The sequence below is a fragment of the Macaca mulatta genome, chromosome 4 (assembly GCF_049350105.2).
Source record: "Macaca mulatta isolate MMU2019108-1 chromosome 4, T2T-MMU8v2.0, whole genome shotgun sequence".
In the NCBI taxonomy this organism is placed as follows: domain Eukaryota; kingdom Metazoa; phylum Chordata; class Mammalia; order Primates; family Cercopithecidae; genus Macaca; species Macaca mulatta.
In genome coordinates, this window is record NC_133409.1 from 127412054 (window position 1) to 127426984 (window position 14931).

A 14931-nucleotide genomic window follows, 5' to 3' on the forward strand; every position below is an offset into this window, starting at 1 on the left:
TTTTCCACAAAATGGCATTATTTTCAGAAGTACCTTATCTCAATTGCAAACACAAAAGTGAAAATGGATTTAAGTTTTTATCTGAGATCTTTTCCTGGGTTCTGTTTTGCTGGTGTCTAGTCCTACTGGTTTGGCTTATCTCTGTAGAGTTTTACAACGTTTATTACCAAAAAACTCTCCCTGAGATATTTGGAAGCAAAAAAAAAGAAACTTTAACCATTAAAATATACATTATCCAAACACTTTATGGAAAAAAAGGTCATCCCTTTACAATGCCATGACAATTCATTGAGTTACCAATAAAGACAAATTATCCTCTGAAAAAAATTCAAAAACAGAAAGCTTATCCTGATGACTATTAGGCTTCCATTGATTCTGAAAGATAATAAGAGCAAGACATCTGTTGAGTAAATGATAGTCATGAAAACCACATTTAATCTTTAAAAAGCAATGTGTTCTGGTAAGCTTTTATTTCAAAATATTTGTTCTTTTAAAAATTCTCAGGACAATGTCCAGTTATAAGCTAAATAATCTTAATTTCTTTAAAATGGGGTCAATAACTTTTTTCCCCAGAGTACTTAATCCTTCAAAAATCTTTAAGTAGATATGGTGACATATGAAGAATCTTCCACAATAATTGAGAAATACATATTCCATGCAAAGATAGCCAGTTAGACTTCAATATTTATTGCATCTGGGTAGAAACTAGCACATTCCCTAACACCTTAAAAAATAACAGCTGGGTGTGGTGGCTCATGCCTGTAATCCCAGCACTTCGGGAGCCTCAGGCGGGAGGATTACTTGAGTTCAGGAGTTTGAGACCAGCCTGGATAACACAGGGAAACCTTGTCTCTGTGTTAAAAACAAAAAATCAAAACAACAAACAAACAAACACACACACACACACACCATGTTCATCAAATCGAAGTCATCTGTTATAATTTATATTTGATTGGCAGTATACTCAGTTTACAAGATCAAATAATTCTCTTACTTTGAATTCAGCTTAGATATAGCTATACAAGTAAAAAAAAGACACAATTCTCTTTCTTATTTTTATGCCACATTGATTTTATGAAAGAGAAGCACACATTACATTACTGTTTTACAGTATGGACTTCAATTTCTTCAGCTCGCTAATTCAAGTGGGAGTTCTCAATGGACGGTGACCGGGTAGAAGATATTACTTTTAGAGGCTTATTGAATACATAGCTGCCACATTAGAAAGAAAAATACATCAGAAGATCATGACTGATGTTCAGTTCCCAGTGAGTGCTAGCCCAAAAACTTATGGTATCTCTTGAATTAACATTTTGTGTCATAATAATGCAATGTCCCAAAGGAAACCAGCTATCATGCAGGATGATAAATGCATTACTACTAAATTACCACAATAAGAATCTTCATCTTCACTGATGTATTTTCAAAAATGGATTTCAATTTTCTGTTAACACTTTGCTTCAAAAGCATATCATGTCCCCAAATAAAATTAGCAAACATTAATACTTGACATTTATGATTTTGCCATTAGAAAGACTCATATATATCCTCAAATTTTGTACTGTTGCCTTACAAAATACAGCTGTATAATTTGTTCAGATAGTACTGTTAAAAAAAAAATTCTTGGTTCAATTCAGAAAATTGAATGACAGTTCAATTTATTCAATAAAAGTTTGGTCACTTACAGTGAGACTGATTCTATAGCTAATTTTTAACAACTGGAATGGATTAGTACTTTATTTAATATAATACTGCTAAAGGAGTTAATACAGCTAAAAAGACAGGTTATTCGAACTAAAAAGGTTTAGGGAAAAAATTACCTCATTTTTGCAAAGCTTGCATTTGACATTAGCTTCAGAACACTGTTTCTCCCTACGTGATTGTTAGCCTTTTAGTTGCCTGTCTTGCAAACTGCCATGTCACTGAGGAATTCAAGGGTCTTATATTGATGTACTTCATAAAAGCATGCTTTTGCAAGCATTTCTGTGCTTACTGGCATAGAAGAAAGCAATGTCACGCATGTGTGCTCCTAAGGTCCTTTTTAGATCTAAATTTCTGTATCAAATAGTCATAACTAAAAAATGTACACTTTATAATTAAAAACTATAACTTTTTGCCTATCCTTTTTTTTTTTTTTTTTTTTTGTGAGACAGGGTATCACTCTGACAGCCCAGGTTAGAGTGCAGTGGTGCAGTCTCGGTTCACTGCAACCTCCACCTCCCAGGTTCAAGTGATTCTTGTGTCTCAGCCTCCTGAGTAACTGGGACTACAAGCACCCATTACCACATCTGGTTTATTTTTGTTTGTTTGTTTTTGTAGAGATGGGGTTTCACTATGTTGGCCAGGTTGGCCTCAAACTCCTGACCTCAAGTGATTCACCCGTCTCAGCCACCCGAAGTGCTCGGATTATAGGCGTGAGCCACCATGCCCGGCCTTGCCCATACATTTTAAAACTCTAGATTGAGCTTGGCAAATTTTTTTATAGTCTCCAAAGTGCCTACCATGGTGCTGAGTAGATAGAAAACTCTTAATAACTTTTGTTGCTTGATTAAAGAGTTCTACAGTTTTACCCAAGCTCTAAAATAAGATCTGTGAGATGTATAAGACAATATAAATATTTGATAAAGAACACCAAAGCCTTAAAATGCTAAATATCTCAGAATCTTACTTTAGAATTTTACATTATTATGTTGATTTTATACTGTTCCCACACAACTCAGGAAAATAGATAAGTAAATGTATGGTTTATTTAACTGCATAAACCACATCCAGAGCAAGAATTGGCATTCAGTCCTGTTAAGAACACAGAAAATTCCACCATATCCACCAACTACTTCCTTTCAGAGAAGAAGAAAAATTTAAGTGTTTTAAAATTGTGAGTGTCAAGTCATCTTATTCCCAGTCAACATACCTCAGTCTTCTGGGAGAAGAGATCTCAGTACATTAGAAAGAAAGGAAATCTCTTTCTTTAGCAAAGACCTAATGCCACTTTCTTGGAAATGAAGAGAAGAGAGCTCTTCAATCCATTAGAAAGAAAAGGAAATCTCTTTCTTTATCAAAGACCTAATGCCACTTTCTTGGAAATATGCAAGATATAGGAAATACAACCTTCCTGTGTATCATGGGTACATTTCCTAAAAATAAAAGACATGGCGTATACATATAGAGATTCTTTTGTTAACATACATATTTGTGTGATTACTCTCTGTACTTTTCTATGTTTCAAATTTTTCATTTCAAAATAGAAATGTTATTACCTTTCTTGCTTCTTTTATCATCTTCCGAATAGTTTCCTTTATTGTAAGTAGATGTGCTCTTGGTGGATGAAAAAGGAGATCTATATGGGTGCCCCCTAAGAGTCCAGGCATCACATATGGCCAGCCTAAGTCAAGATTTGGAGCTTCCACATCAGACTCAACAGGCCAGTAGGTCCCTGAAGATGAGGTATCATCACAGGAATTATCAGTACCATGCACTGTGCTTTGTGCAACTTTCTGGACATTTTTCAAAATATAATTAATTTCTTCCTCAGCAAGAAAGTCTGAAACTCGTTCCTGGACAAGAAATTCTTGGTACGCTTCTAACCCATGTTCAATCAGAATATCAATGGCTACTCGATACCATTCCTTGTAGTGAGGCTCAATGTAGTTATCAGATTTACACTCATCATTCAATGAGGAAAGCATTGATGAGGTCTCCATGCTTGCAAGTGTTTGGCTATGGCACTTTCAAATGTCCATTCATGCAGTGGTGAGAAGTATCTGGTATTGGAAAAGAAGAAAATCAAGATCAAGTTAAAATTCTGCAATAGAATGTTTTATGATACATATCAACTATTATTTTTTCATTTACACATTTACATTACCAGAAGTTCAAAATGACAAATATTTCATATCCAAAATGACATTAACAGCACCACAATTCACACATCTATCACAAATAAGCTAAACAATTTCCCTTACAGATTGCTATTGGATTTTCCCTTTCCAAAGCATCTCAATTTAAATTAAAAGAGAATTAGAAAACAATCAATGCCTACCCAGTCATTAATGTCTCCAGTGAGTACCTGTCATGCATACAGTAATATGCTAGATGTAATGTTAAAAGCACAAAACACTGGTCTTTCAGGAATTTATTAATTAGTTGAGGAGGCAAATTGTACACACAAAACGTTAGTTACCACTTTGAAGAAAGCCATACATTGCTAAGGGCCAAAATGAGTAACACCTATATTCAGTGCTTTAAGAATAAAAGCAAGGAGAGATCAATATGGAGAAAATGGGTTATGAACAGCCATGAGCAAGAGATGGGCTTCAGCTGGACCCAGAGCAATGAGTAAGAATGTGATCAGGTGGCAAGAAGAAATATTTCCATCCCATACAAGTAAAAAAACATAAGCAAAAGCACAGAAGAGATATGAGAGTTTGGTACATTCACTAATCATGAAGGAAGAAAAAAATTTAAAGGAAAAAAAACCTGGCATGCTGGAAAACAGGTTCCTTTTACTAGGAGTAAGAGATAAAATTGAATAGACAAGATAAAGCCAAGAACGGAAGGACACAAATTTTTGTGATTCAACAAAACTTCTGTTTTAAACAATTCTGGCAGTAGCAGGGGACTGGAGAAGAGACAGGTAGTTAGGAAAGTGTTTCAGTGTTCAAAACCCCAGTGAGGAAGTGGACAGAGTATTCCAGAGATGGTCTGAAGGAAGGAGCCTTGCGATTCAGTGACTTGACAGAGTATACAGGATGAAATTTAAGGCATGAAAGATAATTCAGTAATTTCTCTTAGGAGTCAAAATCTGCCTATCCAGGCTCACATTCCATCTCTCATAATGCCCCCAGAATGCTCTTCATTCAGTCATTCAGTCACTACTCCACACTGTGTGAGATACTGGAATGGGCTATCTCAATCAGATGATGGACTTTCCAGTCTTTTGAAGTCATAATCTCCATTGTGTGGATTCAAGGTACAGCTTTATGATGTGCTACAAGCATTAAAAAGCTGACTTGATGAGATATATATTTGTCAGTAACCCTGTCTTAATTTTAAATTTTATATTTTCCACTTGACTCAGTCTTTTCAGTCTCAGGCCTACCAAAATTCAAATCTTATTTGGGAGGGTAGCCCAGAGAACCATTACCATCGAATAACTCCTTAGCTCAAAATATGGAACAGGAGTCACAAGCTAATCATACAGAGCAGTCCTGAAGAATGGACAACAGAGCAATAAATTTTGCTGGGGAACAAGGATCAGAAAAGCTCCAGCAACTAACATAGAACTGAGAAGCATGGAAGACAAAGGGTGCCATTTTAGTGGAGACCATCCTGTTCCCATCGCTGAGCTCAGAAGTTTTACAAAGAAAGTCTAACAGTACAGAAAGCCCAAAGATTAAATATGATACAGGAATAAAAATAGAACATGTTCTCTTCTGTCTTTTGGAAAGCCCTCAGTTTGAGTCATAATTTGATCCAAGCCCAGACAACTAGAACTATACCTGGATCCTAGGCTCCACAATGCAGCATCCGAATTTTGGGGATGGCAGCATCTGAATTCTGGGGATGGCAGTCTTCCTGCCCTAAATAGTATTATGGTGAAGTTTTGCAAAAATACTCTCTTCTCCAAGAGAAAAAGGAAGAACACCTATCTTGTCTGCTAGTATAAAAGCTATCGCATGGGGAAATAAAATTTCTTTTGTTACCTAATTAAAATTAATCTATTGACATGTATGGGGATACATCCTGAGACTTTCATAAATTTCTCAATCATTCTAGGATATGTCATCTTTTTCCCAATCACATTTCAATCAAGTTCAGTGGTTCTCAAAATGGAAGATTTGTCCCTCATGTGACAACCTCTGGAGACATTTTTAAATAGAATCACTTGTGAGGAGGAGGGCTACTAGCATCTAATGATTAGAGAACCAGGATGCTGCTAAACATACTACAATGCATGAGACAGCCATCCATATTAAGAAATAATCCCGCCCAAAATGTCAACAGTGCCAAGGCTGACAAATCTTCATAAAGTTGCTCACCTCATATTCATGATATCATACCACTAATTAATAACTTTCAACATTCACTGAAGTTCTCTTTTGCACATAATGCTCATCTTTATTAAAAAAAAAATAAGATTTACATTCACTTGAAAGACTCAATCCTTATGCTAACAGTTTCCTAAGGTTTAGTGAGGTACAGTTTTCACTTGAAAATTCCTGCAATGAAGGAACAAGTATCTGGTGATTACATAATAAATCACATCTGTAATTTATAATTGTTAAGTCATAGGTAACTACTAGTTGTTCATAAACAAAGTTTCCTGACAACTTATTCATTTAATTTTTAAAATGTAACTTCTGAATTCCTATATATGTGATGTTAAACACCTGTTACCTATTTGGAAGTTAAAATGCATAAAGTACTTTTAAAATACTACTTATTTCTGAGCTATACCTACGCAAATAAATATTTTGCAACTGTAAAAAATTCTTTCTGGAACTGTGTAAACTCTGAAATCACAGACCTCGAAAGGACCATGAAAACCAAATAAAACCATGAAGACAGATAAATTAATCTGAAGAAAAAAATGGAAATAAGAAGTGAAACTTATTTATAATTAATTACAATTGTAGGACTAATCAATGGCCAGATACCACACAGAAAACTATATTACATAAAAAATACAACAGAATGAACAATGAGGTTATAATATTATGTACAAGACTTAAGATTACTACTAAATATACTTGATATTGTTCTGGTAAGAGAGGCTATGTTCTAGCCAATGTCCAGAGATATTTATCACAAGAGCTATTTGCATGGAATACTTGTGAAGGAACCATCTATAAACAAATTTTATCAGAGAACTACAAGGTAATGGCACTTGCATAGTGAGTATTGCAATAAAATATCACCTGTATTTAGTTATAGACTTAATAAAGCACTCTCAACAGTTCAATCCCTGAAAATTTGGAGGGCTTTATTTGAGGACAGAATTAATTAGGTGTGCCTTTAAATACAAACATAAAAAATAAGGCATTATTTTATTAATAACGATTAAAAGCTCCTAGGAAGTACATTCTTTTATCATATACAGTAGAGTTAATGAGCAAAGAAAAAAAAAAAAAGCTATCACTATGCCATGTAAGCTGAGCAGACCATTAAGCTTATCTAACAGTTAAATGACTCATTCCAGAAAAAAAGTGGCCTTACAAATCCATGCGTCAAAATAAATTAAAAATTGCATTTGATATTGAGCTTTAGGGTCATTTGTAGCAAGTAGAAATTCCATTGAAATTCTATAAATACAAAGGATATACAATAAGTCATAAAAATTGATTTCAATTCATGGGCTCCTCTGGAAAAACAGTTTGGCAGTTTCATTTATAAAATGATACATGCAACTCACATACAATGCAACAACTGCACTTTGGTGATTTATCCAAGAAAAATTGAAACTTATCCTGTACAAAAATATTTATAGCAGCTCTATTCATAATAGCCTAACAATGGAAACAACCCAAACGTCTTTCAACAGGTGAATATTAAACTATGGTACACCCATACTGTGGAATACTACTTGGTAGTAAAATAAGTGGCCTACTGATACATGCAACAACCTGGATGAATCTCCAGAGAACTATGCTGAATGAAAAAACACCAGTCTCCAAAGTATACATGCTGAATAATTTCATTTGTTTAGATGCTGCACTCTTAAAATGACAGTGGGAGAGGTAGATGTGGCTATAAAAAGGCAATCAGAGGAATTTTTATAGTTATAGAAATATTCTGTATCTTGACAGTATCAATATCAGCATACTTGTTAGATACAGTATTATAGTTTTGCAAGACAGCAACACTGGGGGAAACTGGGTAAAGGATAGAAGGAATCTCTCTGGATTATTGCCCTCAACTGTATGTGAAACCACAATTATCTCAAAATAAAAAGTTTAATGAAAAAAATCTTACTGATGAGCAATGTCATGAGCATTAGATAGAAAAAAAAAAAAAACCTATAGCACACAAGATAATTGTTCATCTGTAGGGTCAAATTGCCAGGTTAAAATTCTGCTTCATCAATTACTATGAAGCTCTTGAACAAGTTACACATGTCCACAAGCCTCAGTTGGGGCAGATGTAGAGAGAAGAATAACAACAGTTTTTATCTCCTTGGGTTATTTTAAGGAATAAATAAGGTAATGCACTTCAACCTTTTTATGATGATGATGATATTTTACATGTTCACAATCTGCTACAGTATAATTACTACAAATATGTGATAAATTTGATAAGAGATTTTAAGATTTGAAAAGAGATTTTTTTTTCATACCATTGGCAATATCGTACAATTTGTAACTATTTAATCATCTGCAGTATAAAACAACCAAACCCAGTCTCAGTTTGTTCCTAGTTTCTGATCTGAGAGAATTCATTGAAAAGGCTTCTGATCTAATAGGTCAGTGGGAAAATGTTCCAAAGAGAAATTACAACTTTCTTAAATCAAAAGTCTGAGGCTATAATTACCTAATGTGCAAGCCAATAATCCAAAGTCAGAATTTTGACTGAAACAAATATAAAAAATATCACAGGTGCTAACATCGCTGCAGTCCATTTTCCAGTCTCTCTCTTAAACTGTTTTTCTCCAACTATTGAATGCTTTATGAGTTGCACTACATCCTCCAACAGGATATGTTGAAGTCCTAACCTGCAGTACCAGTGAATGTGACCTTACATGGAAATAGGGTCTTTGCAGATGTAATCAAGTTAAGATGAGGTCATATTAGACCCAAGCTGGTCCTAATCCAATATGACTATATGACTTGTGTCTATAAGGAGAGAGGGGACACAGAGACAGACACAAAGGGAGAACTGCATGTGACTACAGAGGCAGAGACTGGAATGCCGAGAATTGCCTACAAGAGCAGAGAAGAGAATGAGATAAGAGAAATGCATGGAACAGATTCTCCCCTAGAGTACTTCAAAGAGAGCATGGCCCTGCTGACATCCCGATTCCAAACATCTAGACTTCAGAAGCATAACAGAATCAATTCAGCTGTTTTAAGCCCATATTTTTGGTATTTTGTTACAGCTGCATTAGGCAGCTGATACAAATGCATACAAAAATGCTTTTATTTTGAAATCTTCATAATTTTAAAATAAGCTTAAATTAACAAGTAAATTTACCATTTAGAAATGATTGGTTTTTGTAGTTTATATGATATTGTTAAACTAGTTACCTGATGTAACTTCAATATTAAGCAATTTTATTAAGAAATACTTTGCAAACTCTCATATATTGAGGGAAAAAATTCTTGAATTCGTCATTTCTTTTGGTAATTGACTTTATGATATATATCAAAATGAATATCTACATAATGTAAGAAAATGTTTCATAAAGGATTGTTTCAGAACATCTCTGAATCATTATTCATGATTATCATTATCCATGGTCCACAACAGTTGAAAATCATATATCTTTTCTTTCTTCAGCTAAGATTGTGTTTTTCTTCTCATTTGATTACCAGAAATTTAAGATGACAATTAAAACATGAAAGAAGTTTCTATTAAATTAAAAATTGACTATAATATTCAAGCTGTCAAGTGCAATTTGATATCTCATGTTGACATCCAAACTCATTAAAAGATTCTAAGCTGGCTTCATAATAACACTTATAACAACATGGCCCAATAGTGTGGATTACAGTCATCCTCACAGTATGATACTCAGCAGGTCACAGAACATATAAACACATGACGCACTCAGTCACAGGGTGTTGGATGCAAACATCTCCACAGGTGCATTACCAGTAGAATCACCCATCTTATCAAACTCATAAAAACAACAAACATACTTCCAATTCATTTTCTAAACCTCAAACCGGAATCCCATTTGCTCAATACCTAATAATTCTTTAATTTCCTCAATTTACTTTGACTGGAGGGAGGGGACAGCAATATCACTTTCATACCAATATGATTCCAGGGTTTGTTTCTATTGGCTGCTATTTGCCTTCTTAGATCTAAACTATAGGAATTTTAGATATCAGGAGAAAAAAACACCCAATATATGTTAATGACATTAAAACACAATTATTCAATGTAATTTGGAAGCATTTATTGAATACTTCCTGTAAACAAATTCATTTAAAAAAAAAAACCATTTAGAGAGAGCTTATACTGAATGCTCAAATTCCAAAGGATTATACATGGCTTAAAAATGTAAATAAAATTAAATTATTATTTTTACCAACATCTAAACTATAAGGCTATCCTGATAAAGTTGTGTCTTGTGCCATACCAAAGTGCTGTATTCTTGTTCTGGCCCTGATCAGTAATCATTTGGATGAGTAAATACAGACATATTCTCTAAAATTTCTGCAAAAATCAACAAAAAACATATATGCTAGATACCAAAAGAGACATTCAAAATAGTGACAAAGTGGCAAAATAATAAATCAACATGAACATTATTAAGTTCAACTGCAACAAATTTGGAGGTTTTAATTTATATCAAAAATTAACTAATTCATACAAGTTTAGGCAGGGTTTGGAGCCCATTATGTCATGAAAAATAGTTGAAAAATTGGAACATTTAGTCCAAAGAGAACACTAGGAGACGCACTAAGGGTAGTCTTCAATTTTATGAAGTGGAGAAGTAGAATTATTAAGGACCAAATGACAAAAATCACAGGTTGGCTCAGCGGCATAGTTGGTAAGATGGCACAGGTTTTGACCTCTACTCTGAAACTGAGGTTGTAAACCTCAGTCGTGTTATTTAAGGGCTTTAAGCCTCATGTTACTCACCAGGAAAAAGGGTAAAATAACAGTACTGACCCCGAAGGGTTTCTATGTGGGCTAAATGAGATGAAGGCCCTCAAGTGTACATCTGCCATAAAAACTGCTAAAAACTGTTAGGTAATAACCTAAGATGGAGTTTTATTTAATTAGTAAAGGTGCATAAAAATAGAATTGGTACCTCTATTTTGTTTTTTATTGTTGTGTTGTTTTTAACTGAAACCCCTCTTTATGCACATAATTAAGCAGAGGACACATTTTTGGAGAGAGTCCTATAGGATAACCAGTTGGATTTCTGAGACATTCTTCACATCAGAATTCCAAAATAGTATTTGTTTTGCCTGCTCAAAAGATCTGTGAGGTTCATAAGCTTGCTCAGCAGTGACGTGTGTTGTGGTTTCCTACACCAGAGTGACAAGAACTTGCCTCCTACTCTTCTTCCCAGTTTCTCCAGAATCAGCCTTCGAACTTCAGCTTTATTTATTTTTTGCACTAATCAAAAGTATTTAATTAATGAAAACAAGATGGCAGGTGGGGTTTTTTGTTTTTTCACGGGTTTTTTCTTTTCTTTTCTTTTCTTTTTTTGAGATGGAGTCTCACTCTGTCACCCAGCCTGGAGTGCAATGGCGCAATCTCAGCTCACTGCAACCTCCACCTCCCAGGTTCAAGCGATTCTCCTACCTCAGCCTCCCGAGCAGCTGGGACTACAGGCATGCGCAGCCACGCCCGGCTAATTTTTTTTTTTTTTTTTTTTTTGTATTTCAGGAGAGATGGGGTTTCACCATGTTGCCCAGGCCAATCTTAAACTTTTGAGCTCAGGAAATCTGCCTGCCTCAGCCTCCCAAAGTCCTAGGATTAGAGGCGTGAGGTTCCATGCCTGGCCAATGACAGGTTTTTTAAAAAGAAGAAGAAACACTTGCTGATCCGCTAGCCTCTCATTTTACGGAAGAAGCAAATGTCCACCACGGGCCACATACTGAAAGTCACATCCTGGGTAAGAACTCAGGTCTGTTAACTGCCACCTAGTGTCCTTCCCACAGTCCTAGCTTCCTCAGCAAGGGTTACTTCCCTCACTGTTTTTAGGGTGTGCCTTGGATCACTCCAACTATACCCTGATGCTGCTCAAAGGCTGGACTACACCTTCTCCTTTTGTTCTCCTCCTCCTGTGACCCACTGTGCTCAGCCCAGACTGGTCATATAATCTGAATAGACCTATAGCCTGTCAAAACCTGTGGCCTTCAGTGGCAGGCCAGGTTCCCATTAGCCACCAGAAGAGTCAGTTTCTACTAACCCTCTATTATAACTCTGATGTGTGTATAAGTTAAACATTAAAGAACTGGAGAAACTGGAGTACAAGGGCTGGAATATGAAAACAAATCCATTATGACCCCACCTGGCTTTTCTTAGACCCTAATGTCTGATTGAATAATAAAGGCATTCTCATACTACCTTGTACCAGGGCCCACTTAAGAAACTTTCCAAGACTCTAGAGAAAACTTTCCAGACTACAGACTCTAGTTAAAGAGTAGATATAGATTGAATGAAACACTCCGGCTTGTAGGTACACTCCCACAAGTAGGCATGGAGCTTAAAATGTACCTAAGCACGAGAAAAAAACTTGTAACTTGGAGTTGGTCTGGTGAGTTACTCAGGCCTTTTCCCTGTAACCGGTTGCAGAAATAAACTCCCTTCTTTCCCAGTCTGTCTGCATCTCGTTACTGGACAGTGAGAACAAGCAGCCAGACCTTTCTGTCTGGAAACACTCCAACTAGATTTGGGGTCATTTTACCTGGGATTCATTGTTTCTTCCATCATTTTTTAAAATGAAATGACATTTAGGGCCAGAAAGAACCCAAGAGACCACATCATGGACCGTTCCTCTCATTTTATGAGACCACTTCTTTCTTGTTTGTTTGTTTTGGAGGTAGGGTCTCCCTCTGTCAGCAGTGGCACCACCTTGGCTCACTGCAACCTCCACCTCCCAGGCTCAAGTGATCCTCCCACCTCAACTTCCTGAGTAGCTGGGACCACAGGCATGCCCCACCACTCCTGGCTCATTTTTTTGTATTGTTGGTAGAGCCAGGGTTTTGCCATGTTGGCCAGGCTGGTCTCAAACTCCTATGCTCAAGTAATCCACTCATCTCAGCCTCCCAAAGTGCTGGGATTACAGGTGTGAGCAACTGTGCCCGGCCTAGGCCACTTCTATACTGGGACATTTTGATGCAGTATAAAGAATGAAATATTAAACTCTCATCTTAAGAAAGATTTGCTCAAATTCTTGCTCAAATTAATAATGAAATACTGCCTTAATAACTGAAGGTAACAGAGTGAGAGTTGATTAAAGTATAAACTAGAGACTACTAAAAAATAAATTTGAAAAAAACACAATACCCATGGCCTGGTATGGTGCCTCACACCTGTAATCCCAGCACTTTGGGAGGCCGAGGCAAGCAGATCATCTGAGGTCATGAGTTCGAGACCATAACATGAACAACCACAATACCCTCAAGTCCTGGATAGGGTCAGGGATAAGCAGAGCAATGAGTCAAGGCTCACGGAAGTCTGTGGTTAACATGCCACGAACATGTACAGAACAGAGTTTTATATTTTGATGAAACATTTTCCTTATGCAGCTTTATAGTTTTAGATTTTAAATGTTAGGTCTTTGAATCATCCAAAATTAATTTTTGTATATGGTGTGTGATACGATTATGTACATATATTTATACACACACACACACAATACAGTTGTTACAGGGCTATTTACTGAAAAGACATTCTATTTCCCATTGAGTTGATTCATGCCTTGGTTGAATGTGACATAACTATATAAGGAGGGTCTATTGCTGGGTTCTTTCTTCTGTTCCATAGATCTCTTTGTTGATACATACGTCAGTATCACACAGTCTTGGTTACTACAGCTTAACAGTTAGTCTTAGAGTTACTCAATGTAAGTTCTCCACTTTGTACTTCTCTTACAAGATTCTTTAGGATATTCTAGTCCCTTTGCATTTCCATATATGTTTTAGAAACAGCTTGACAATTTTTTTAATGGTATACAATAAAGGATACAACTCAGGGAGAACCAAAGGTATAGGGCAAGATATAAGAGTATAGAGGGAGTGGAGAGCTTTCATGCCTTCTCTAAGCACATCCCCCTCTCAGCAAGTCAATGTGTTTACCAACCCAGAATCTCTGGCTTCATTTTTTTTTCTAAGTTAACTAAGCAACATTATCAACATCACTATTCAAATGCAAAAACAAAACAAGAATGTTAAAAGCTGCCTCCAGTGGTTTTAATAGCATGCAGAAAAGCTTGTTACAATGTTATGTAGCTAACAAGCAGGCTACAAAACTATGTAAGAGCACAATTATAATTGGAGAAAATATACCCCAAAACAAAAGGAAAACACACACACACACACACACGCACATATAATGAGGGTGGTTTTCTTCGAGTAGTGGTTCTACAGGTGGTTTTCTGAAGCTTCTTTTCACTTTTCTTTATTTAACATTTGTTAAATCATTATATATACAATACAATGTTAAATCATTAATAATACAATGAATATGTATTATTTTGCAATGGGGAAAGATTTTTTTAAAAGAAGTACCTCAACAGTTATTTCTGAGTTTACAATAACCACTTCTTTTCTCATTCACAGATTGTTGGCTGCAATGGGTGATTCAAAACCCTGCATATCTAAGTTTAATAATTCTTACAGAGCAACACATGAACAAGTACAGAATATCCAACCTAAAGTCATATGGGTACTGACCCATAAAGGAAAAAAAATAAAATAACTAGATGTACCTAATTAGGGCTTAGTAAGTAGCTCACCGACACAGAATGTCATGCCTAACTCTCGGGGGCTAGTACAACAGTCAGTGAAAGGAGCTCCCACAGTAATTCCCAATACATGTTATCCCTTCTCATGCATTATTTAAATGCATCATACTCTACCCTCTCCACTAGATTGTGAGCTCTATGACAGCAGAGATTATGTCTGTTTAGCACAACTCTAAATGCTCAGTAAGTACATAATTGTTAAATAAGCTCATGATATACTGCCTTAATAACTGAAGGCAACAGAGTGAGAGTTGACTAAAGTATAAACGAGACTGTTAAAAAAT

General features: G+C 35.8%; 1 protein-coding gene across 3 annotated transcripts in view; it reads right to left on the minus strand.

Annotated features, from left to right (window-relative positions):
• The window catches only part of FAM83B (family with sequence similarity 83 member B), a 99344-nt gene that overhangs the window by 70908 nt on the left and 13505 nt on the right, over positions 1 to 14931 (minus strand). For all 3 annotated transcript variants that reach the window (XM_028846786.2, XM_077998712.1, NM_001194454.1), the window contains 1 exon segment: positions 3258 to 3761. In XM_028846786.2, the coding sequence (XP_028702619.2) occupies positions 3258 to 3701 (444 nt within the window). In that variant the 5' untranslated portion in view covers positions 3702 to 3761.